The 22,993-nt window shown below is 39.5% G+C and overlaps 1 protein-coding gene across 1 annotated transcript in view; it reads right to left on the reverse strand.

The window, feature by feature from the left end:
• Window positions 1-22,993, reverse strand: part of UNC80 (unc-80 homolog, NALCN channel complex subunit) — a 216,839-nt gene that overhangs the window by 43,315 nt on the left and 150,531 nt on the right. Inside the window, exons 38-47 of the mRNA XM_064287438.1 lie at window positions 21,733-21,916; window positions 20,177-20,271; window positions 18,969-19,058; window positions 17,855-17,956; window positions 16,089-16,269; window positions 13,628-13,896; window positions 11,643-11,777; window positions 7,602-7,743; window positions 6,853-6,949; window positions 1,568-1,738 (exon numbers count right to left, since the gene is read on the reverse strand). Coding sequence (XP_064143508.1) covers window positions 1,568-1,738; window positions 6,853-6,949; window positions 7,602-7,743; window positions 11,643-11,777; window positions 13,628-13,896; window positions 16,089-16,269; window positions 17,855-17,956; window positions 18,969-19,058; window positions 20,177-20,271; window positions 21,733-21,916 — 1,466 coding nt within the window. The remainder of the gene's footprint in view (window positions 1-1,567; window positions 1,739-6,852; window positions 6,950-7,601; window positions 7,744-11,642; window positions 11,778-13,627; window positions 13,897-16,088; window positions 16,270-17,854; window positions 17,957-18,968; window positions 19,059-20,176; window positions 20,272-21,732; window positions 21,917-22,993) is intronic.

A 22,993-nucleotide genomic window follows, 5' to 3' on the forward strand; every position in this document is an offset into this window, starting at 1 on the left:
TTTGTTACTCACAGAACTAATACACTTGTAGTATACCTATGTCTGTATTACTACCTACAAAACCAAACCACATCAGTTGCCATTGAGTCAATTCCAACCCATAGCAACCCCATGTATGCAGAATAGAAATGTACTCCACAGGGTTTTCATGGCTGTGACTGTCCAGAAGCAGATCGCCAGGCCTTTCTTCTGAGGCATCTCTGGGTGGGTGGGTTTGAACCAGCAACCTTTTGGTTAGTAGCCTACCACTTAACTGTTTTACCACTGAGGGATCTCTTTACTACCTATAGAATTGTTTAAATTATTTTTTTCATGATACAAAGAAAATAGGAGTGTGAAAGTGAAAGAGGATTGTTTTTATTTTCTTTTTGTAACAATAATGAATTGTGAGTAATTACCACCAATCAATGAGGCCAGTCGTCCACTCCACCCAAAGAATATGAAATACACTGGAATATATTAACTGCCTCAGGATGAGGTTGTTTAACTGTGAGTTTTAAAGCCACAAAATTCTAAATGCCAGAGCTCTATCCATAACTCTTCAGGGAATTTTGGATAAGTCAGTTTGGATAAGGTAATTGACTTATCTTTATAAAATGGAATGGAAACCCTGGTGGTATAGTGGTTAAGAGCTATGGCTGCTAACCAAAAGGTTGGCAGTTTGAATCCACCAGGTGCTCCTTGGGAACCCTATGGGGTATCCTACCCTGTCCTATAGGGTTGCTATGAGTTGGAATCGACTTGACAGCAACGAATTTTTTTTTTTTTTGGGTTGGTATAAAAGGGAATAGAAAGGAGGAAATCACCAACATTGCATACTATGAGAAATAACTAAAGTATCTCTTGGGGGAAAATCGACTACTTTTTTCTCCTTTAGTTGCAGGAAAGGGCCAGTGAGGTGACTGAATGGGTGTAGAAAAAAGGGCATAAGTCTTGTATTTCCCCTTAGGATGTCTTCCCCCCAAGACCGTCATGAGACCATCATCACGGCATTGGGACTATTTCCTCTGGGAAGAGGAAATCCCTCAGCCCTCTCCCTCAGCACTACTTAGTCTCTTCTCACAGAGAATCTGTTAATTCTAGCATTAGAATAAAATGCTACAGCTTGTTAAATGTTTCTGAAATTATATTAAAAAAATAATTTTATAAACAGTGAAATAATAAAAGAATGCATTAGTTGAAGTTACAGACATTTCATGTCTCATAAAATAATAGCTAATGAAATGTGGATCACATTTTCATATTAACTAAATCAGCCCCTTTCCAAAAACTTGTTTACCACTGGGTTAAGACCTACAGAGAAGCTGGACAAGATATATGCAATATGTGTTTGGCAACCATAGTAGAAAAATTATTATTGTTATTTCTATCATTTGGAATACTGAGCACTATTTATCCAAACAGCTTAGAGAATATTTGTAGTTTTGAGCCATAAAGGGCTGAGTTGGGGTAGTTAACTGTAAAAAAAGACTGGGTTTTAGAGATTTTTAGACAACACATTTTTTCTTTATCTTTTAAGTGGATACGTATGATCTAAGGCTGGGGCTATTTCTGCCCATGGGTTTACCTGGTGAGGACCTCTACACTATATAAAAGGGCCTGCAGGGATGCTGCAAGAGCAGCTGTGGCAGCAATCTCCTCCCGGGCAGCAGGTACTGTCTCCACTTGTGACGTCTGCCTCTTCAGTTTTTGTAGATAACATGGGACTAAAGCTTCTAAGACCATCAGCATCTGAAGACTTTAAACAATAGAGGGAAAACCACATTACATTTTACATTCTACTTTTGTTGACTGTGGTTGGAAAAACGAAAAACCTCCAGAGAGACAATGCATTGAGTACCCTTTCTATCACACCCAAGTCAAGAGGAGTTAAAGCTGCTAGAAATGTTGACCAACTGTCATCAATCAATTAATTGAGCACCTGTTAATAATCCTGCCTTTAGGAAGCATGAGATCTAGTTGAGGGATTTAGCCATGCATACAAGTAGTGAAAGGATAACAGAATGATAGCAGGTGAAGTTACACAGTTCATCTACAGATGCAGGCCCCAGAATCAACAAAGCTTCCATTCAGGAATTTGCTGGGAGTGATTTTCCAGCTGAAAAAATGTGAGACAAGGTAAATCCTTCCCTGGGAGACAGGTTGGCTTCCTAAAGTGTAAGCAATTTTATTGCCAAGAGTCTGTGGAAACAGCTGCTGTGATGCAGGTCTGAAAATGCCTGCTTACTAGAGTGAGTGAACACTACACACAGCCCACACTCAATTTAGTATTGGGCTGTCAGAAACATCAGCTGAAAGGGGAGATGGAAATTAAGTGGTTATTATGCAAGGGTGCGTTTTTTCCTCCAAAATTGTAAATGCATTACACCAACATAAACCTGTTGGGAGATTTTTCCCAATTGAGTTTAAGTTTGTAGATTCCAGGAAACAGACCCTGACAAACCAATATACTGGAGAACCTGAAACCAAGATTTTCTTTGATCAGTTCCTACAGATACCAGTGAATTTCTGCTGAGGTCTTTATAAACACGGAGCACTGGCTTTTGGTAATATAATTTAACTGCAATAAGTGCTCTACAGGCAGGAAAAGGCACTTTTCAGAATTTAGCACCATGGGGACAGAGCTATGGTACTCCTTTGCCACCTACTGCCTCTTTGCCATATTAAAAAAATAGGAAAAAGTCAGTTATGCTTTATGGAACAATAAAGTAGCTGCTGCAGATTAATTTTCTTACTAGAAAAGCTGAACAAAAAAGTATATTATTGGAGATATCAGATAGATGCCAAGGATACCAGGATTCTGGAGAAAAAGGAAGCTTATTCAGTTGAAGCAGACATTATGCAGCACTTTTCTCTTCCAGACACTTGCTCATTTGAAAACTGTGTGGCACCGAGTGGCTAAGGACAAATCAAGCTAAAGAGTCAGCTAGCAAGTTGGGAAGCCAAGCAAACTTTCACAGTCTCATGGAGCTGAATGAATATATCTTGGAGTTCAAGGCCCTCTAAGGAGGAGTTACATCCTAGAACTACCTCCTAGGGGTGTCAAAGAAATAAAACTACTCTTACAAAGACTGAAACCCATTTTGAAATCAAGCATACCAGATTGAATTCAGATGATCTGCCTCTGCCCTAAGCGTCTGCCAGACTGTAATAATTAATCCTTGCTGGAGCAAGATGAGATCAGCCAGGCCCTCAAATTATCTTTATTTTTTTTTAACATAATGTTCCATATTAAACAATTACCAGTCATGTGAGAACCACATGATCAAAACTCAAGAAGAGAACAAAGAAACAGAACCACAAGTGTTCTAATATTGAAGTTATCAGACACAGACTTTAAAATAACTATGATTAAAATGTTGAATAAAATAGCTCACAAAACTCTGAAACCTATAAATGAACGGAAATTTTAGAATTGAAAAATAAAAATATTTAAAGTCAAGGACTAGAGAGAGAAATTTAACACTGAGGAATAAATGACTGTGAACTGAAAGAATGATCAATAGACAATATTTAGATAGAAGCACAGAGGAGAAAATGATGGAAAATAAAAGAATGTAACAGACATGTAGGGCATGGTGAACAGGCCAAATATGTGTTTACAGGGGGTACTAGAAGGAGAGGAAAGAGTAAGTTGGACAGAAGCAATATTTAAGAGATACTAGTGAAGAATTTTCTAAAATTCTTGAAATCTGCCGGGATTTATATTCAAGAAGCACTCTTTATTGCAAGAAGCATAAATATAAAGAGGATTACAGCTAGGCACACAAGTGTCAAACTGCTGAAAACCTAAGACAAATAGAAAATCTTAAAAGTAAGCCAGAGAGAAAAGGGCACATTCAAAAGAGCAATAAGACTTGACTTCTTAATATAAACAGTGGAAGTCAGTAGGCAATGACTACTAAATTGCAAAAAAAATTTGCCAATATAGTACTCTACTATATTCAAGAAAAAAATATCCTTAAGCAAAATAAAATTGAGCAAATAAAAGTTGATAGAATTTATTTCAAGCATGTCTTCACTGTAGAAATATTAAAGGCAGTATAAGGAAAATACTTACTTTCAAGTGTAAGGAAAAATATCCCATATATAAGCATGGTTGTTGTTAGGTGTTGTCGAGCTGGTTCCAACCCTATGTACCAAAGAACGAAACGCTGCCCGGTCCTGCGCCATCCTTACAATAATTGTTATGTTTGAGCCCATTGTTGCCGCCACTGTGCCAATCCACCTCATTGAGGGTCTTCCTCTTCTCCGCTGACCCTGTACTTTACCAAGCATGATGTCCTTCTCCAGGGACTGACCCCTCCTGACAATATGTCAGTATGTAAGACGCAGTCTTGCCATTCTTGCTTCTAAGGAGCACTCTGGTTGTACTTCTTCCAGGACAGATTTGAATGATCTTCAGCAAAATTTTGCTTGTGTGTGATATTAACGATATTGTTCTATAATTTCTGCATTTGGTTGGATCACCTTTCTTGGGAACTGGCATAAATATGGATCTCTTCCAGTCAGTTGGCCAGAAAGCTGTCTTCCATATTTCTTGGCATAGACAAGGGAACACCTCTAGCGCTGCATCTGTTTGCTGAAACATCTCAATTGATAATCAGTCAATTCCTGGAGCCTTGTTTTTTGCCACTGCATACAGTGCAGCTTGGACTTCTTCCTTCAGTACCATTGGTTCCCGATCATATGCTATCTCTTGAAATGGCTGAACGTCGACCAACTCTTTTTTGGTATAATGACTCTGCGTATTCCTTCCATCTTCTTTTGATGCTTCCTGCGTTGTTTAATATTTTCCCCATAGCATCCTTCACTATTGCAACTCAAGGCTTGATTTTTTTCTTCAGTTCTTTCAGCTTGAGAAACGCCGAGTGTGTTCTTCCCTTTTGGTTTTCTATCTCCAGCTCTTTGCACATGTCATTATAATATTTTACTTTGTCTTTTCCAGCTGCCCTTTGGAATTTTCTGTTCAGTTCTTTTACTTCATCATTTCTTCCTTTTGCTGTAGCTGCTTGACGCTCAAGAGCAAGTTTCAGAGTCTCCTTTGACATCCATCTTGGTCTTTTCTTTCTTTCCTGTTTTTTCAATGACCTTTTCCTTTCTTCATGTATGATGTCCTTGATGTCATTCCACAACTCCTCTGGTCTGTGGTCATTAGTGTTCAAGGCATCAAATCTATTCTTCAGATGATCTCTAAATTCAGGTGGGATATAGTCAAGGTCATATTTTGGCTTTCGTGGACTTGCTCTGATTTTCTTCAGTTTCAGCTTGAACTTGCATATGAACAATTGATGGTCTGTTCCACAGTTGGCCCCTGGCCTTGTTCTGATTGATAATATTGAGCTTTTCCATCATTTCCTTCCACAGATGTAGTTGATTTGATTTCTGTGTGTTCCATCTGGTGAGGTCCATGTGTATAGTCACCATTTATGTTGGTGAAAAAAGGTATTTGCAATGAAGTAGTTGTTAGCCTTACAAAATTCTATCATTCGATACCAGGCATTGCTTTTGTCACCAAGGCCATATTTTCCAACTACTTATCCTTCTTCTTGGTTTCCAACTTTCACATTCCAGTCACCAGTAATTATCACTGCATCCTGATTGCAGGTTGGATCAATTTCAGACTGCAGAAGCTGATAAAAACCTTCATCTTTGGCCTTCATGGTTGGTGCATACATTTGAATAATCATATTAACTGGTCTTTCTTGTAGGCATATGGATATTATCCTGTCACTGACAGCATTGTACTTCAGGATAGATCTTGACATTTTCTTTTTGACGATGAATGCAACAGCTTTCCTCTTCAAGTTGTCATTCCCAGCATAGTAGACTATATGATTGCTCAATTCAAAATGGCCAATACCAGTCCATTTCAGCTCACTAAGGCCTAGGATATCAATGTTTATGGATTCCATTTCATTTTTGACAATTTCCAATTTTCCTAGATTCATACTTCATACATTCCAGGTTCTGATTATTAATGGATGTTTGCAGCTGTTTCTTCTCATTTTCAGTTGTGCCACATCAGCAAATGAAGGTCCCCAAAGCTTTATTCCATCCATGTCATTAAGGTCGACTCTACTTTGAGGAGGCAGCTCTTCCCCAGTCGTCTTTTGAGTGTCTTCCAACCTGGGGGGCTCATCTTCCGGCACTATATCAGACAGTGTTCCGCTACTATTCATAAGGTTTTCACTGGCTAATTCTTTTCATGTGTCATACGGTGGGGGCTTGTGTGTTGCTGTGATGTTGGAAGCTATGCCACAGGTATTCAGATACCAGCAGGGTCACCCATGGAGGACAAAGTTTTAGCTGAGCTTCCAGACTAAGACAGACTAGGAAGAAGGACCCGGCAGCCTACTTCTGAAAAGAATTATCAAGTGAAAACCTTATGAATAGCAGTGGAGCATTGTCTGGTACAGTGAAAACCTTATAAGGTTATATTCTCAATATAAGAAAAAGCAAAGAAGAGTAGAAAGGCTAAATAGGTAAGTAAATGTAAATAAATATCGATTATTGAATACATAAACAATAATAGTTATTTCTAATGGGTTTGTCATATAATACATCACAGCAAGAGCAAAAAAAAGGCTAAAGGGGAGTAAAAAGAATTCAAGTACTGTAAGTTCCTGGAATTTTCTGGAAAGTGATAAGAGAACTAAATTAGATGCTTTCATGGCAAGAATACAAGTTGCATTTTCAGAACCTCTCCTGCGACATTTCCTAAATTTAGTTTTTCAAAACTTACTTGCCAGAATGTTTAAAGCTAATATTACCAAACATAATCTTTGCATTTATTCACCTTTCTTTTCTTTCCCTTATTGTCACAGCCACAGAATAAAAGACCGCCATTACCTTCTGAAAGATTCAGGAGCATACGCCACCACAGTGACACAGAGCTTAATGGCTTCACTGATAGAGAATGTCAGGTCTTCGTTCCCGTAGCAGAAATCTGAAGGGACAAAGGGTCGAGGCAAAAAATCAGAGTGGATTCTGCCAGGGATAAAGAAGAAGGTGTTATCCCTTCTAACATTTTCTTCTCAGTTAAATTTTGTAGCCATTTCTTTTTTTAAATTTTATTGCTAAACAGGGAAACACTATGTGTTTCTTCATCCAAAGTGATCGGAAATTCCATTTACTACATTTTATTAAGCTTGCAACTGGATGAGGCATAGAAGTGTTTTTCTTTGGTTAGTCTTTTAAAACCTCATCAACTAGAAAACATGAAGGGCATTGGGATGGTCTAAGGTAAGACAAGAGAACTGTGACTCATATTGAATGGAACTTAACTCTACATGTTCTGTGATAATAGCAGGCTATTTTGGAGGGACATTCCCTTAGAATTACCCAGGATAGCCCAATTTTCTGAAAACTGCAGTGCTAGAGCAATGAGCTACAAAGCATTATTTTAATAGCCTTTCATGTCTACGATCCTCAAGAAATTGAAGAAAAACAGGAGATGGAAAAATGCCCTTACTCAAGTTATACCTCTAGTCCATTTACTTTGGATATTTTGATCTAATTCAAAATTCCCAACATAGACTTTAAAGTATCTTTAGAGACTGTAATAAGAAAAAGAATGCCAAAGGAAGTTTTGCTTTTACCTAATGACTTAAGAGGCTTCTCTGCTTTGACCAGCTCTAAAATATCTAATATGTCAGTGGTCTCTCCCTCCAGGGACTGCAGCAAGTCAAACAGGCACTGAGCTGACACACCTTTGCTGCTGGGCCCATTACGGGCAACATCCTATGAGAAGAAAAGCAATTCAGTACTAATATGGTCTGACCAAGAATTCAAAGTTCATGAACAGATATCACCAACAACAATTACAACATCTACCTGATATTCTGCTTATGTAATTATCCATCCAATAATGCTGTGGCATATTTAATCGAGGCCTTTTAAGGTGTAAGGCCCTTTTTAAGTGTAAAAAAGCAAAAATGTTACTTTGAGGACTAAGGTGTGTCTGACAAAAGTCATGGTATTTTCAATCACCTCATATGCATGTGAAAACTGGACAATGAATAAGGAAGACTGAAGAATTGATGCCTTTGAATTATGGTGTTGGCAAAGAATACTGAATTTACCATGAATTGCCAGAAGGATGAAAAAAATCTGTCTTGGAAGAAGGACAGCTGGAATGAGCCTTAGAAGCAAGCATGGTGAGACTTTGTCTCGCATGCTTTGGATATAGTATCAGGAGGGACCAGCCCCTGGAGAAGGATATCATGCTTGGTAAAGTAGAGGGCGAGTGAAAAAAGAGGAAGACCCTCAAAGAGATGGATTGACACAGTGGCTGCAACAATGGGCTCAAACAAAGCAAAGATTGTGAGGATGGCACAGGACCAGGGGTGATTCATTCTGTCATACATAGGGTTGCTATGAGTTGGAACTGACTCAATGGCACCTAACAACAACAACATTAAATGCTAATCTGGTACAAAAGATATATTTATGGAAACTCGTAGAAGTATAGCAGTATGTTGTTGTTGGTATGTGTCATCCAGTCAGCTCCAAAACATAGCAACGCTATGAACAACAGAAACACTGCCAGTCCTTCACATTCTCACAATCATTGTTATGCTTGAGCCCATTGTTGCAACCACTGTGTCAATCCTTCTTGTTGAGAGTCTTCATCTTCTTCACTGACCCCCTGCTTTACCAAGCATGATATATTTCTCCAGGGACTGATCTCGCCTGAAAACATGTTCAAATTATGTGAGACCCGGTTTTGCCGTTCTTGTTTCTAAAGAGCCTTCTGGCTGTACCGCTTCCAAGACAGATTTGTTTGTTCTTTTGGCAGTGCATATTCAATATTCTTTGCCAACAGCATAATTCAAAAAAGTCAATTTTTTTGGTCGTCCTTATTCATTGTCCAGCTTTCGCATGCACATGTGGCAACTGAAAACACAATGGCTTGGGTCAGGCGCACCTTAGTCTTCAAGGTGACATCCTTGCTTTTTAAGATTTTAAAGAGGCCTTTTGCAGCAGATTTGCCCAATGCAATGTCTCATTTGACTTCTTGACTGCTGCTTCTGTGGGTATTGATTATAAATCCAAATAAAATGAAATCCTTGATAATTTCAATATTTTATCTGTTTACCATGATGTTGCTTATTGGTCCAGTTGTGAGGATTTTTTTTTTTTTTTTTATGTTGAGATGTAATCCATACTGAAGGCTGTGGTCTTTGATCTTCATCAGTAAGTGCTTTAAGACCTCTTCATTTTCAGCAAGTAAAGCTGTGTCATCTGCATATTGCAGGTTGTTAATGAGTCTTCCTCCAAGCCTGATGCCCTGTTCTTCTTCATATAGTCCAGCTTCTCGGATTATTTGCTCAGCATACAGATTAAGTATGGTGAAAGGATGCAACCCCAACGTACACCTTTCCTGACTTTAAACCAAGCAAAATCCCCTTGTTCTGTTTGAACAACTGCCCATTGATCTATGTACAGGTTCCTCACGAGCACAATTAAATGTTCTGGAATTCTCATTCTCCGCAATGTTTTCCATAATTTGTTATGATCTACACAGTCAAATGCCTTTGCATAGTCAATAAAACACAGGTAAACATCCTTGAGGTATTCTCTGCTTTCAGCCAGGATCCATCTGACATCAGCAATGATATCCCTTGTTCCACGTCCTCTTCTGAATCCGGTTTGAATTTCTGACGGTTCTCTGTAGATGTATTGCTGTAGCTGCCTTTGAATGATCTTCAGCAAAATTTTACTTGCATGTGATTTTAATGATATTGTTCGATAATTTCCACATTCTGTAGGATTACCTTTCTTTAAAATAGGCATAAATACGGTTCTCTTCCAGTCATTTGGCCAGGCAGCTGTCTTCCAAATTTCTTGGCATAGACGAGTGAGTACTTCCAGCACTGCATCCATTTGTTAAAACATCTCAATTGGTATTCCATCAATTCCTGAATCCTTGTTTTTCACTAATGTGCCTTCAGTGCAGCTTGGACCTCTTCCTTCGATCTCATCAGTTCTTGATCATATGCTACCTCCTGAAATGGTTGAACATCAACCAACTCTTTTTGGTATAGTGACTCTGTGTATTCCTTCCATCTATTTTTGATGCTTTCTGCATCATTTAATATTTTCCCCATAGAATCCTTCACTATTGCAACACGGGGCTTGAATTTTTTCTTCAGTACTTTCAGCTTGAGAAATGCCGAGCATGTTCTTCCCTTTTGGTTTTCTAACTCCAGGTTTTTTCACATGTCATTATAATACCGTACTTTGACTTCTCGAGCTGCCCTTTGAAGTCTTCTGTTCAGCTCTTTTACTTCATCATTTCTTCCATATGCTTTAGCTACCCAGCATTCAAGAACAGCTTTTTTAAAATCTCTTCTGACATCCATTTTGGTCTTTTCTTTCTTTCCTGTCTTTTTAATAACCTCTTGCTTTCTTCATATATGATGTCCTTGATGTCATTCCACAACTCGTCTGGACTTTGGTCATTAGTGTTCAACACCTCAAATCTATTCTTGATATGGTCTCTTAGGTGGGATATACTCAAGGTTGTACTTTGGCTCTTGTGGACTTGTTCTAATTTTCTTCAGCTTCGCCTTGAACTTTCACATGTGTACTTGATCTTCTGTCCCACAGTTGGCCCCGGCCTTGTTCTGACTGATGATATCGAGCTTTTCCATTGTCTCTTTCCACAGATGTAGTCGATTTGATTTTTGTGTCTTCCATCTGGTGAGGTCCCTGTGTATAGTCACTGTTCATGTGGATGAGAAAAGGTATTTGCAATGAAGACGTCATTGGTCTTGCAAAATTCTGTCATGCAATATTTTGCCTTGTTTCTATCACGAAGACCGTATTTTCCAAGTACCGATCCATCTTCGTTTCCAACTTTCACATTCCAATCACCAGTAATTATCAGTGCATCCTGATTGCGTGTTTTGGCAGTATGTGTACTGCCAAAAATACCCATGCCAGTGGCTTCTCTGGCCTATAATAATGGGACTCAGAGTTCCAAAGAGAAATTTCCATAATGGATTGGTTAAATTCTTCAAATATTTCAGGGAAGAGATTCTTATTTTAACAAATCTGAGAATTTCACAGGTCCTAATATATCTCCAACACAGAGATATTTGCCATTTTGAACCTATTTAAAATGGCCTTTATACATTCACTAAGACCACAAATACTTATTAAATTCCTACTATATGCCAGGCACCATTATGTGCACTCAGGTTATAGCAATAAATAAATAAAACAAAAAACTCCAAAACAAAACAAAAAAAACAAGTACACAAGGAAACAAAAAACAGACCAAGGTCCTGATTTCATGGAGCTTACCTTATATTGGTGGGGTGTAGTACAAATAACATAATAATGAAACAAATACATGTATAACATTTGAGAAGGTGATAAATGCTCTGAAGAAAAAGAAAAATAAAGCAGGGTAAGTGGTAGAGGATGATGGAAAGGAATGAGAATCAGGAAACTTTCCTTTTATTATTTTCTACTTTCCACCTCTCTTATTGAGTATAAAAACTGGAGAGATGATCCACCTATATCATAGGAGCTGAGATAAGCACCAGTCATAAGAGAACAGCCTGTCTTGTTGAAAATAATTGATTTATGGCATTCATGCCCCATTAGTTGAAGAAAGAGATCTTACTTACAGGAAACTCCAAGAGAGGGGCTACACTAGCAAACAGCTGGAGTACAAAGGGCTTCCGGTGTAGAATGTAGAACTGGTGGCAGGCAAATTCAATGGCTTGACGCAGCTGGGGATTGCTTTCATAGTCAGAGTACACCTATGGAAAAATGCCACATATTCAGAAAATGCCTTACCTGCCTTTCAGAGTTGTGTTTGCACTTTAAACCCATAGCTATGAGGCTATAAGGAAGGAAATGACTAACTTCATAAACAGACTGAAACCCATTGCCATCTAGTCAGTTCTGACTCAGCAACCCTACAGGACAGAGTAGAACTGCCCCATACGATTTCCAAGCTGTAATGGAAGCAGACTGCCATATCGTTCCCCCAGAGTGGCTCGTGGGTTTGAATCACCGGTCTTTTGGTTAGCAGCCAAGCACTTAACCACAGTGCCATCAGGGCTTCTTAGACTGGTTGAAGGGAGTTGTAAAATGTTATAAAGTTTCTAGAGAGCAAGTTGGTAACATACATAAAAATTTTAAAATATTTTAATGTTTTTTTCAGATCACTTGTGAGTAGGAATTTATCTCAAGAAAAGAATTACACAAATGTGCAAAGGTATATATATAAGAACACCTGCTGCAAGTTTATTTATAATAGTAGGACTTTTGAAACAAATTATTCATAAATGTGGATTGGTTAAGTGAATTATGGTACATGCATACAAGGGAAGAAGGAACTCTGGTGGCATAGTGGTTAAGTGCTCAGCTGTTAACATAAAGGTCAGCGGTTCAAACCCACCAGCCGCTCCCAAGGACAAGGATATGCCAGTCTGCTTCTGTGAAGATTTATAGCCTTGGAAGCTCTACAGGGCAGTTCTACTCTGTCCTTCAGGGTTGCTATGAGTTGAGTTGACTCAATGGCAGTGTGATTTTGGTTTTATACAAGGGAATACTGTGCAGTCATTTAAAATGATGATGCAAATCTAAACGTAGCTACAGGAGATGCCCATGATATTCTTAATGTAATATGAAAAAAGTAGGTTACAAAGTTGAACATATGGTATTTTTTTTTTTTCTAAGATGTGTGATGTGTGTGTGTAGAATAGAAAGAACGCCAGGATTTCAAGAAATGTAGACAATGATTAAGCCTGTGAGGGAGGCTTATAATCTTTATTTTATTTTTTAAACTTTCCTTTTATTCTTTGAATTTCATAATGAGCATTTATTGCTTTTTTGTAATCAGGTAAAAGTTATAAAAATCAGAGAAAATTGCAGGTATTTAAAAATAGTTCAGAGAGCCCTGGTCATATTAAAAGTCAATTTCTTGCTTCTATAGACAGGACTGGAAACCCTGATGGCACAGTGGTTAAGAGTTAGCCCCTCTTTGCACAGGCATGTATTCATTTTGTCTCTTTTATTAAAACTTCTGTAAAACAGAGAACTAGAATGCCCTTGCAGCCCCTCCTGGACTTTATCTAGTACTCCTGAGATGGAGCCGGCTATGCATCAGACATGGGTAAATAGAAACTATTCCTACTAAATCCACCCCTCTCCAATCCCATTGTAGCAAATTTAATAGCAATAAAAATCTCTGTACAGATAAAATCAGAGAACCTCTTGTGAGAAACATCAGTTAAACAATTGTCATATATTTGACTAAAAATGCAGTGGTTCTCAAACTTGTTAGAGCATCAGGACCACCTGGAGGTCTTGCTAAAGCACAGACTGCTGGGTCCTGACCTCAGTTTCAAATTCATTAGGCTGGGGATGAGGACTAAGGATGGGCATTTCTAACAAGTTCCCAGGTGATGCCGATGCTACTGGTCCAGGGCCGTGCTTTAAGACTTGGCCTAGAAGAAATGGGAAAGCATGTCCCAGGCCTGGGGAAGCTCAGGCCAGAACCAGGCTTTACAAATGCTTGGGCATCTGTAGAGGGGTTGCACTTGCTTCCTCTTGTCACAGAAGAAGTTATATGCTTGGTTAATCTTCTGGTTAGGGAAGGCACCTGCAGCATTGTGGGGAGAATCCACTGGTAGCCGCTGAGAGAGAAGAGGTGGTTGAAATGCACAGCGGTGTTGATGACGGTTGCTGCATACTGCCTGAGCAGGGCGCTGTCTTCTGGGTGGAGGATCAGAGCCCCATTAAAAACATTGAGGAAGAGCATGATTTCATCACCCCAGGGAAACTCGCTTGGCATGCCCAGGAACATCTCCTCCAGGAGCTGGATCCACAGGCTTTTCTGAAGAGTGTCGAGGCCAAACAGTTCCTTCCCAGCTGTGAGAACATGAAACAGCAGAGACAGAATTAGCCCCACGGCGATCCTGTAACAGTGAGAGGGCGATCAAGCCCAAGGGCACTGCTGTTTTCCATTTGTCCTGACTCCAGAACCTGGAGAGCTACCACTGAAATGTTGTCCAGCACAATAGTGACTGGCACTGGAATAACACTTTCCAGTTCTCAGGGGACTTTTATCATCACCTCTTTGCTTCAACTCTGTGGGCAAGACAGGGCAGCTGTTTTTGCTGCTGAATAAGCTGTGATTTGAGAAAAAATAAGTGAATTCAGCTAGAAAATGGCAGGATTGGTACTAGTCTTCAGTCTTCCAATTCCTGGTCAGACTAGTGCTCTTTCAACTACAGCTCTGTGGCTTCTGGATGAGAAGGTTGAGGCAACGGGGTGTGAATTTAAATAAATTGCCCAAATTAAATTAATAATGAGTAACAAATCCAGGACTCAAATCTGGGTGTTTCTCTCTGTCTCTGTTTTTCTGTCTCCTTCTCTCTTCTTTTTTTTCTCTCTCTCTTTTTCCCTCTCTCTCTGTCTCTCTCTAGGTATCATTTACATAGAATACACAAATCTTAAATGTAGGGTTCAATGAGTTTTGACAAAAATATACACTAATGGAGGAAACCCTGGTGGCGTAGTGGTTAAATGCTACGGCTGCTAACCAAAGGGTCGGCAGTTCGAATCTGCCAGGCACTCCTTGGAAACCCTATGAGGCGGTTCTACTCTGTCTTACAGGGTCGCTATGAGTCAGAATCGACTTGACGGCACCGGGTTTGGTTTGGATTGGTTTATACACTAATGTAACCAACGCCCCAAACAATATATGGACAATGTTCATCACACCAGAAAGTTCTTATGCCTCTTTCTTTTTTTTGGAGGTCTCTTTTGTTCTTTTCATATTTTATTTACATAATAGTAAGTCATATTATGTCTATGGGCTTTGAGTGTGAAATATCTGAAATCATTTTTTCTTTCTTGGCTATTTATTTTTTTATTGTGCTTTAAGTGAAAGTTTTCAATTCAAGTCAGTTTCTCATACAAAATCTTATACACACATTGTTATGTGACCCCAGTTGCTCTCATTACAATGTGATGGCACACTCGTTCTCCCCGCCCTGTATTTTGCATGTCCAACCAGCTCCTGTCCCCCTCTGTCTTCTCATCTTGCCTCCAGACAGGAGCTCCCCACATAGTCTCATGTGTCTACTTGAGCTAAGAAGCACACTCCTCACCAGTATCATTTTATGTCTTATAGTCTAGTCTAATCTTTGAAGAGTTAGTGAGCTTTGGGAATGGTTTTAGTTTTGGGCTAACAGAGAGTCCGGGGACCATGACTTCTGGGGTCCCTCCAGTCTCAGTCAGACCAAGTCTGGTCTTTTTACTAGAATTTGAGGTCTGCATCCCACTTTTCTCCTGCTCCATCAGGAATTCTCTGTTGTCTTCTCTGTCAGGGTCTCATGCCTCGTTCTAAGAAAATCACCCCCTTAACCCAGAGACAACCACTGTTCTGATTTCTGTCACTGTAGATTAGTTTCCTCTCTTCTTGAAAGTCATATAAATGCTTGTTCTTTGCTCCTCTAACAACACCACAATAATCCCTCAACTGCTCATGATTTAGCTTAGAGCAGTGGTCTCAAAGTTTGGTCCCTGGAATTGCAGCATCAGCATCACCTGGGAACTTGTAGAAATGCAAGTTCTTAGGCCCCATTCCAGAGATACTGAATCAGAAACTGGGAGGGAGGAGGGTAGAGCCCAGCAATCTGTGTTATAATAAGTCCTCTAGGTGATTCTGATGCTTGAGCAAGTTTGAGGGCCACCATTCAGGGAACAGTTTGCTGATTAAGATGCTTTTTAGCTGGAAACAAAACAAAGGTGTGAGAAGCAGGGATCCCACCAGTTCCTTCAGGTTCGAACCCCTGCTGAAAATGTGTATTTCCAGCAAGTTCACAGACGATGCTAATGCTGCTGATTAGGGACCAATTCTGAGAACCACTAGTACAGCGGTAGTTCTCAAATTTTATTATACTTAAGAATCGCCTAGGAATTTTGTTAAAATGTAGATTCTGATTCAGTATATCTGGGGTGGAAATGCACATTCTTAGCAGGGGTTTGAGCTGGAATGAACTGGTTTGAGGCCCTGGAGAAGAAGCCCAAGAGAGAAAATGCTTCTTTCTTGGTACCTTGAGGGTCACTGAAGAGTGAAAACTCAGCATCAATAGCACTTCGAGGGAATGAGGGCAGTCGGAGGAGGTCTTCCTGAAGCATGGAGACATGGGACTGTTTGTGGGCTGTGGGGATCTTCTGGGTAAGGGAGATGAGAAACAAAACCCGCCCTACTTCCTCCAGCTTCCGAGTGAACACCTAGCGGAAAAACAGAAGCATAAGAAATCAGAATTAGCAACCCTAATATTACAAAGTGAAGAAATTGAAGTAAAATCTTTAATGGCAGACTGCACTGATAAAAAAAGGCGTGGGGGGTAAGTGAAATGGAGGAGAAATGCTTTTTTTTTTTCTTTACCACACAGGAAGCACAAACAATACTTAATTGACCCTCACTTCTTGCTTTTGTATGCTCTCTACATAAGGAAGTTTTTCTTATGGAGTTTGTAGGCCGGAGGGGCACAGGGCAAGCATTGTCAAGATAGTTCAGTATTAAATAGAACCCGTTTGTTTGGATGTTGTAATATGGAAGGCCTTCTCCCACTGGGAGTCATTCAGTTCTAATCGCTTCTACCATTTCCATTGATGCCTAAAGCTGTTTCCTGTCAGTTCCAGGCTTAGTATTCTAGATGCAGAAAGATTTAAATGATCAAGTCTCCTGAAATTCTTATTTAGAGGTTTTATTAATGAAAATGAATGTAATGCATAGCTAATATTAAAATTGGTGACATTTTTGGAATTGTGTACTATAGTTATATTTTACATGCAAAGCAGTGAATTTCCTTAAAATCAAAGTCCAATTTGAGATCAGATGCATGAACATTATTCTTCTCTTCAATTTTTAACCTAAGTGTAACCACTTGGTCATGTCTGCTCCTGTGTTGTGAGAAGTTAGTAACTTGCCCAAGAGCAGGTCACACTGTCAGTGGTAAGGTTGGCACTGAGTCCAAATCTCTGGAACCTGAGTTCAATGCCTTTTTTTCAGCCATATTATACTGAACCCTTTTAATTTCTTCTGGCTAATGTGAACCTCTGGAACAACCTTCTACTATCTACATTATGTGTACTTCCAATCCTGTTTTAAGCATTAGTGAAATGAAAATCCATACACTCATTCCTCACTTATCAACATGATTAGGTTCCAAAGACCAGGACATCAGTCGAAAATTGGTGTTATGTGAAAATGGAGGATGACCACATCAGATCACAAAATGGAGGATGACTACATCATTACATAACTACCACATTACATCATTACATAACTGCCACATTACATCATTACATAACTGCCAAACCACTGAGAATCATAGCCAAGATAAGTTGATGCATAACCTTAACCATCATAGCCAGCGTTATTCTCCCCTCACATCTCAGCATTTGTAACGGCCAGATACACATCGTTAATGCATAAAATAGTTGGATAGTAGATTTTTTTTTACTATTGTTGTAAATGCAAAATTATCAGGTAAAGAGACAGTTAATAAATGAGGAGCAGGTGTACTTAGAAACCAGTAGATAAATCAGAAAATTTCTATTGTTTATACTCAATGATTCATCACAGGGTTGCTCCAAGTAAGTGTATGTTAAGACCTTTACACTATGAGCCAATACATAAAACTTAATTATCATACTGTTTTGGGGAACTGCCTATACTGACCAATGGTCCATCCACTCTCTATAGAGGATCATAAAAGAGCACAGAATCTCGTGGTTGGCAAAACACTTACAGATCATCAACCCCAACAACACGACTAAGCCATAGAATAAAACTGAGGTGGTCAGGCACCTGTTTCTGAATGAGTTCCTGTCCCTTCTCTGGATGCATATGGACAAGGTTCAGCTGTGGAGATACTGACCTCCGAAAAGGGTAAATATCCCGAACATAAGTCTGTGGTGGGAGAACACAAAGAGAAAAAAAGTTCAAGGGATGGAATTTTATTCTTGTTTCCTCTTTACCCAAAAGTCAAACCAGCATTCATTTATCATTCAGTGGTTCTGATTCTTACTACTTTATGCTCAACAATTCTACAAAAACCCAGGGAAGGGTAAACCCCCTTCCTGGGAAGGTTCAAACCACCTAGGCTAAGTACCCTTTCCAAGCACAAAGGTGCTATGCCAGGAGCAAAGGGTCCAAAAACAATGTACTAAAAGACATTCTGGAAGAAGAAGGTGATATCATCGGTCTTCTTGAGGCATCCTTTTGCTCATTAGGTTAGGCCACCATGGTCATGTTTAACTTAATGAGAAAAAGAATCAGAACGGCATAAAAATTCTAAATAGACACACACATTTATTATAACAGTTATTATATAAAAAAACTCTTTGTGGTTGAGTCAGTTCTGACTCGTAGTGACTCTATAGGACAGAGGAGAACTGCCCCACAGGGTTTCCAAGGAGCAGCTGGTGGATGCAAAGTGCCAATATTTTGGTTAGCAGATGATCTCTTAACTACTGTGCAGTTACTATATGGGTAATTTAATTTTTTACTTAGATATAAAGGGTCATCGGCCGTTCAAATCCGCCAGACACTCCTTGGAAACTCTATGGGGCAGTTCTCCTCTGTCCTACAGGGTCGCTATGAGCCGGAATCAACTCAATGGCACTGGGTTTTTATAATATTGAGTAATTAAGTGCTTCACCTGGCTTATCTCCTTTAGTTATGAAAACTACTCTATAAAATAGATACTAATATCATCACCTTCATTTCATAGATGAGGAAACTGAGAGTAGAAAGGTAAAGTAGCTAGTCCAAAACCACTCAAACAGTAGGGCGGTGTGACCCAAGTGGCCACGCTCTTAACCTCTGAACAACTATGCACCCTTGAGCATGAGCTGCCCTCAGGAAAGGCATGTGAGTTTTGACACCACTCAGCATGAGTGTTGTTACCGTACAGTCTCACCTTATTATAGTGGATAAGGTTCCATCGTTTATCCATGAGAAAATAATGTGTTGACTGGGATTCTGGGATATTAAAAAACTCCAGACATTCCTAGGAAAATAATGACAAATTTCAATAAATGTTCATTAAGAAGAGAAAAACTGAGTGATTGTTGAAGTTTGCTTCACTGGACCTTAGAGGTTTTCTGGAGATGTCTAAGTGAGGGCCTGACAACCTGTCATAATGAGATACAACACACAAGTTTTGCAATGCCAAATTTTTCAGAGGACTTTTTACTTCTGTCCGAGCCTACAGCTGTGCTACAGGTAATCAGATTGTCAGAAGTCTGGACGTTGGATAAATGGGGGAATCACAGAACTAGTTTACTGATTACCTAAAGCACTTTGCAAGCATGCATAGCTATGGATTGCATTTATTTTGAGAGGAATACTTGCCTTAATCATTAGAAAATACTTTCTTGACTTAACTGATTTATTCTAAGGTATATATTTTCTGCCTTTCCAGTATTTTCTGCCAGTGGCAAGTCAAGATTTTATACAGTTCAGCTAGATGCCACATAAAAAGTCACTGGAATGGATTATGAGCTGACAGGTAGCATTTGCTCCATGCTGTAGGTGTGCAAACCCAGGATACCTCCAGAATTACCACAAGTAATTCTAAGCAGGAGTTTACAGCATTCCAAGAGGAGCTAGGGATTCACACCAGGGGAGTTAGAAATACACACCAAAGGAGTTAGGGATACACACCAGAGGAGTTAAAAATATGCCCCAGAGGAGTTAGAAACACACACCAGAGGAGTTGGAAATACACACCAGAGGAGTTGGGGATCACACCAGAGGACTTAGGGATACACATCAGAGGATTTAGGGGTAGACAGAGAGGAGTTAGGGGTACCCACAAGAGGAGTTAGGGATATACACCAGAGGGGTTAGGGATACACACTAAGGTTGACCCTGCTGTTTTAGCTGAGAGAGAAGTTGCATGATTTTGCCTGCTTCAGTGCAGAGCTAAAATGTCAGTAAAGTGGGGAAAATTATGCAGTGAAACAGAGAAAGTACACAATGCTGGAGCAGTTTCTAGAAGGGGTAAGGAAATGCAAATGTGCTTTCGAAGAAACAAAAATGCCACTTAATTTTAAGACGATCGTTCAACGCAGCAGTTATAGGCATCGTGCACAAAAAACCACTTCCATCAAAAGTCATTCCTACCTTCAACAGGGCTTCAAATTGAGTGTCTTCATGGACTGGTAACTGGGTTGGGATATCACACTCGTTCTGTCCATGAACTACCAAGGTTTTGGTACCTACAGTAGATAAAAATCACAATAAACTTACTTCTACTCTAGGAAAATTTGTATTTAAGACAAGAAATATTAAAATATTTTTAAAAAGCTGGTATTATCATTATTATGAATATTGAGCACCCAATGTGACCTTTGTATTGACTAACTGCATTCCTTTATTTATACTTAAATATACACTTTCAATATTTTCACTTTTTATTAAATGATGATAGCTTACCATTTTTACTTTCTAGTACTGTGTAAGCCTTTTACATGCATAATCTTATTTAAATCTGACAGCAACACTACAACATGGGTATCACTGTTTTCATTTTGTGAGCAAACCAACAGAGGGGATGAGTAACTTATTCAAGGACACATGTTTACTTAGTGAAAGAATTAGAATTCCAACCCCAAGCATTGCAAAAAGTAATGTTGTTGTTGTTAAGTGTCGTCAAGTCGGTTCCGAATCAGAGTGACCCTATGCACAACTGAAACACTGCCCAGTCCTGCACCATCCTTACAACCTTTGTTATGCTTGAGCTCATTGTTGCAGCCACTGTGTGAAACCACCTTGTTGAGAGTCTTCCTCTTTTCCGCTGACCCTGTCTTACAGGGTCGCTATGAATTGAAATCGACTCGACGGCAGTGGGTTTGGTTTGGTTTTTGGCTATGATGAGTCAGGTACCACAGCAAGTATTTTACATACGTAAACTCATTTACTCCTCATAATCGTGAAGTATGAATTACATCCCCATTTTACACACAAGGAAAGGAAGTTTTGAAAAATGCAAATCCTAATTACACAGCTAATAAATGGCAGTGCTATGATTTTAGCACAGGCCTGCTTACTGCCAGAGCTTATGTTCTTGTCTATCCATAATTTTGTCTTTCTCCTTATTTCACTACACGTATCATGTCATATTTTCTTAGCCACTGCAAAAGGATAAAGGACTTGGCAAAATCTTCATCTGAAGGAACAAGAAGCTAGCCAAAGTGCAAAGGAACTGTATCTAGAGTTTACATCACACTTCATGTTCTTTTGTAATTCCCCCTCTTCCTGCTTTTGCCTTTTTCAATTTTCCATAAAGCGGCCTCTCATTGAGTTTACAAAGGACTGGGGTCCATGCCATGCAAACAATATTATTCTCTTCGCAGTGCCAAATATTCATTCAAAAAGGCTTTCAGTTCAGCTGGCCCTCTGAGATAGACTTAAATAAATCTTCAACCTTGGCAGTCCTTCAAGGACTGATTCACGGGAATCTCAGTTCTGATGTCTCCTTTTTAGTCAGCAACTGATGACTTTTTAAAGGGTCTATTGTATTTCTTCAGATTGTATTAAACAAAAGTTCTTTGAAGCACTCCATCCTAGGGGGTCAGAACTCTAAAAATTTTGTCATGAATGAAAGAGTCTCTTGGTCTTTATAAAGGGTATTTATACTTAAAAACCTATCACGTCACCCCAAAGCACTAGGGGATTACCTGGCATTGAAGCGGTCACCAGAAGCTTCACCTCACACTGCTCCTTCTTCATCGTCTGCTTGAGATCCTTGAAGAAGAGGCCTTCCACATAACCCACTACCTCCCATAGGAAAGTTAGAGTGGCTGAAATGGCATCCATCCCCCACTCACAGGGGGTCCGCACAAAGTACATGATTAATCCCACCTAAAAGGCGTAGAACAGGAAGAGTTCACTTGGCCACCATAACCCAGAGCTCACATTCTCTTTTCTTTTTTTTAATTAAACCTTCTTTTGTGTTTTGGTATTCTCTGTGCAAATGTTTCTCTCACACTTTTAATGGCGGTAACCTGGAGAGGGACTAACAGCAAAACTGACCAGAATAAGATGCAGTACATTTTTATCTATCACTAAAATCAAAAGTTTTTAACCGGAAAGCAGAAGACCATTTTTTTCTGGTGGCAGGTCACTTGATAGCTCAGTTACATTTTATTATTTTTTATAGTGCTCAGTTACTTAGGCCACCCCAAATTAATCTGTATATAGTGTTTGCCCAAACTTCATTTGTAGCTCTTACATTATGCCTAAGGGTGCTCTGATTGTCTACATTAGTGGACTTCAAAATGTTTGCTTGTGTATCCTCTAAAGTAATTTTGAAAAACTACGTGCTATTTTGTACATTTTTTAAGTTGACATTTAAAATGTCTTATCATAGGTGTTTTTTTTTTTTTTTTTGGCAATGCTAGTCTACTCAAAGCACCCACCTGCCTGTGGCTTGGGGGAAAGTTAGGGTTTGGATAGGAAATGGAAAGACAGGAATTTATATTCAGCCTCTAACATGCAAAATAAGATTATACAGCAAGGCCAGAGTGTGGCCTTTTCTCTATCACCTTATCAATTACCTAGCTGGGAGGACTTATGCCTATCATTAAGGCTTATCCCCTTCTTGTCCTAGGGCTAAAAGATGGAGGATAAAAATGGCTCAGGTAAGCATTTCTCCCCACCCAGTCACCCAGGAAATGGGCAGGTACATGGGTAAGTGAGGGTAACCTGAGGGGGCTCTTGCCTTCACTCTTAGGGTGTTTGCCAGGAACTCACCTCAGAGCCTTTGTATACCAATCTGGAGGAAATGTAACCTTGGTAGGGCACAATCTTAGACTGAGGGAAGCCCTGACATTTGGCTTTGCCAATCCACCTTTGGGTTTTGAGTGGTGTAGACAGGACTAGAAATAGTGGAAAGTTTAGCTGGAAAGTCTTTCAGATGGAATCACCATAGCAGGGTGT

This window comes from Loxodonta africana, chromosome 6, assembly GCF_030014295.1.
Source record: "Loxodonta africana isolate mLoxAfr1 chromosome 6, mLoxAfr1.hap2, whole genome shotgun sequence".
NCBI lineage: Eukaryota > Metazoa > Chordata > Mammalia > Proboscidea > Elephantidae > Loxodonta > Loxodonta africana.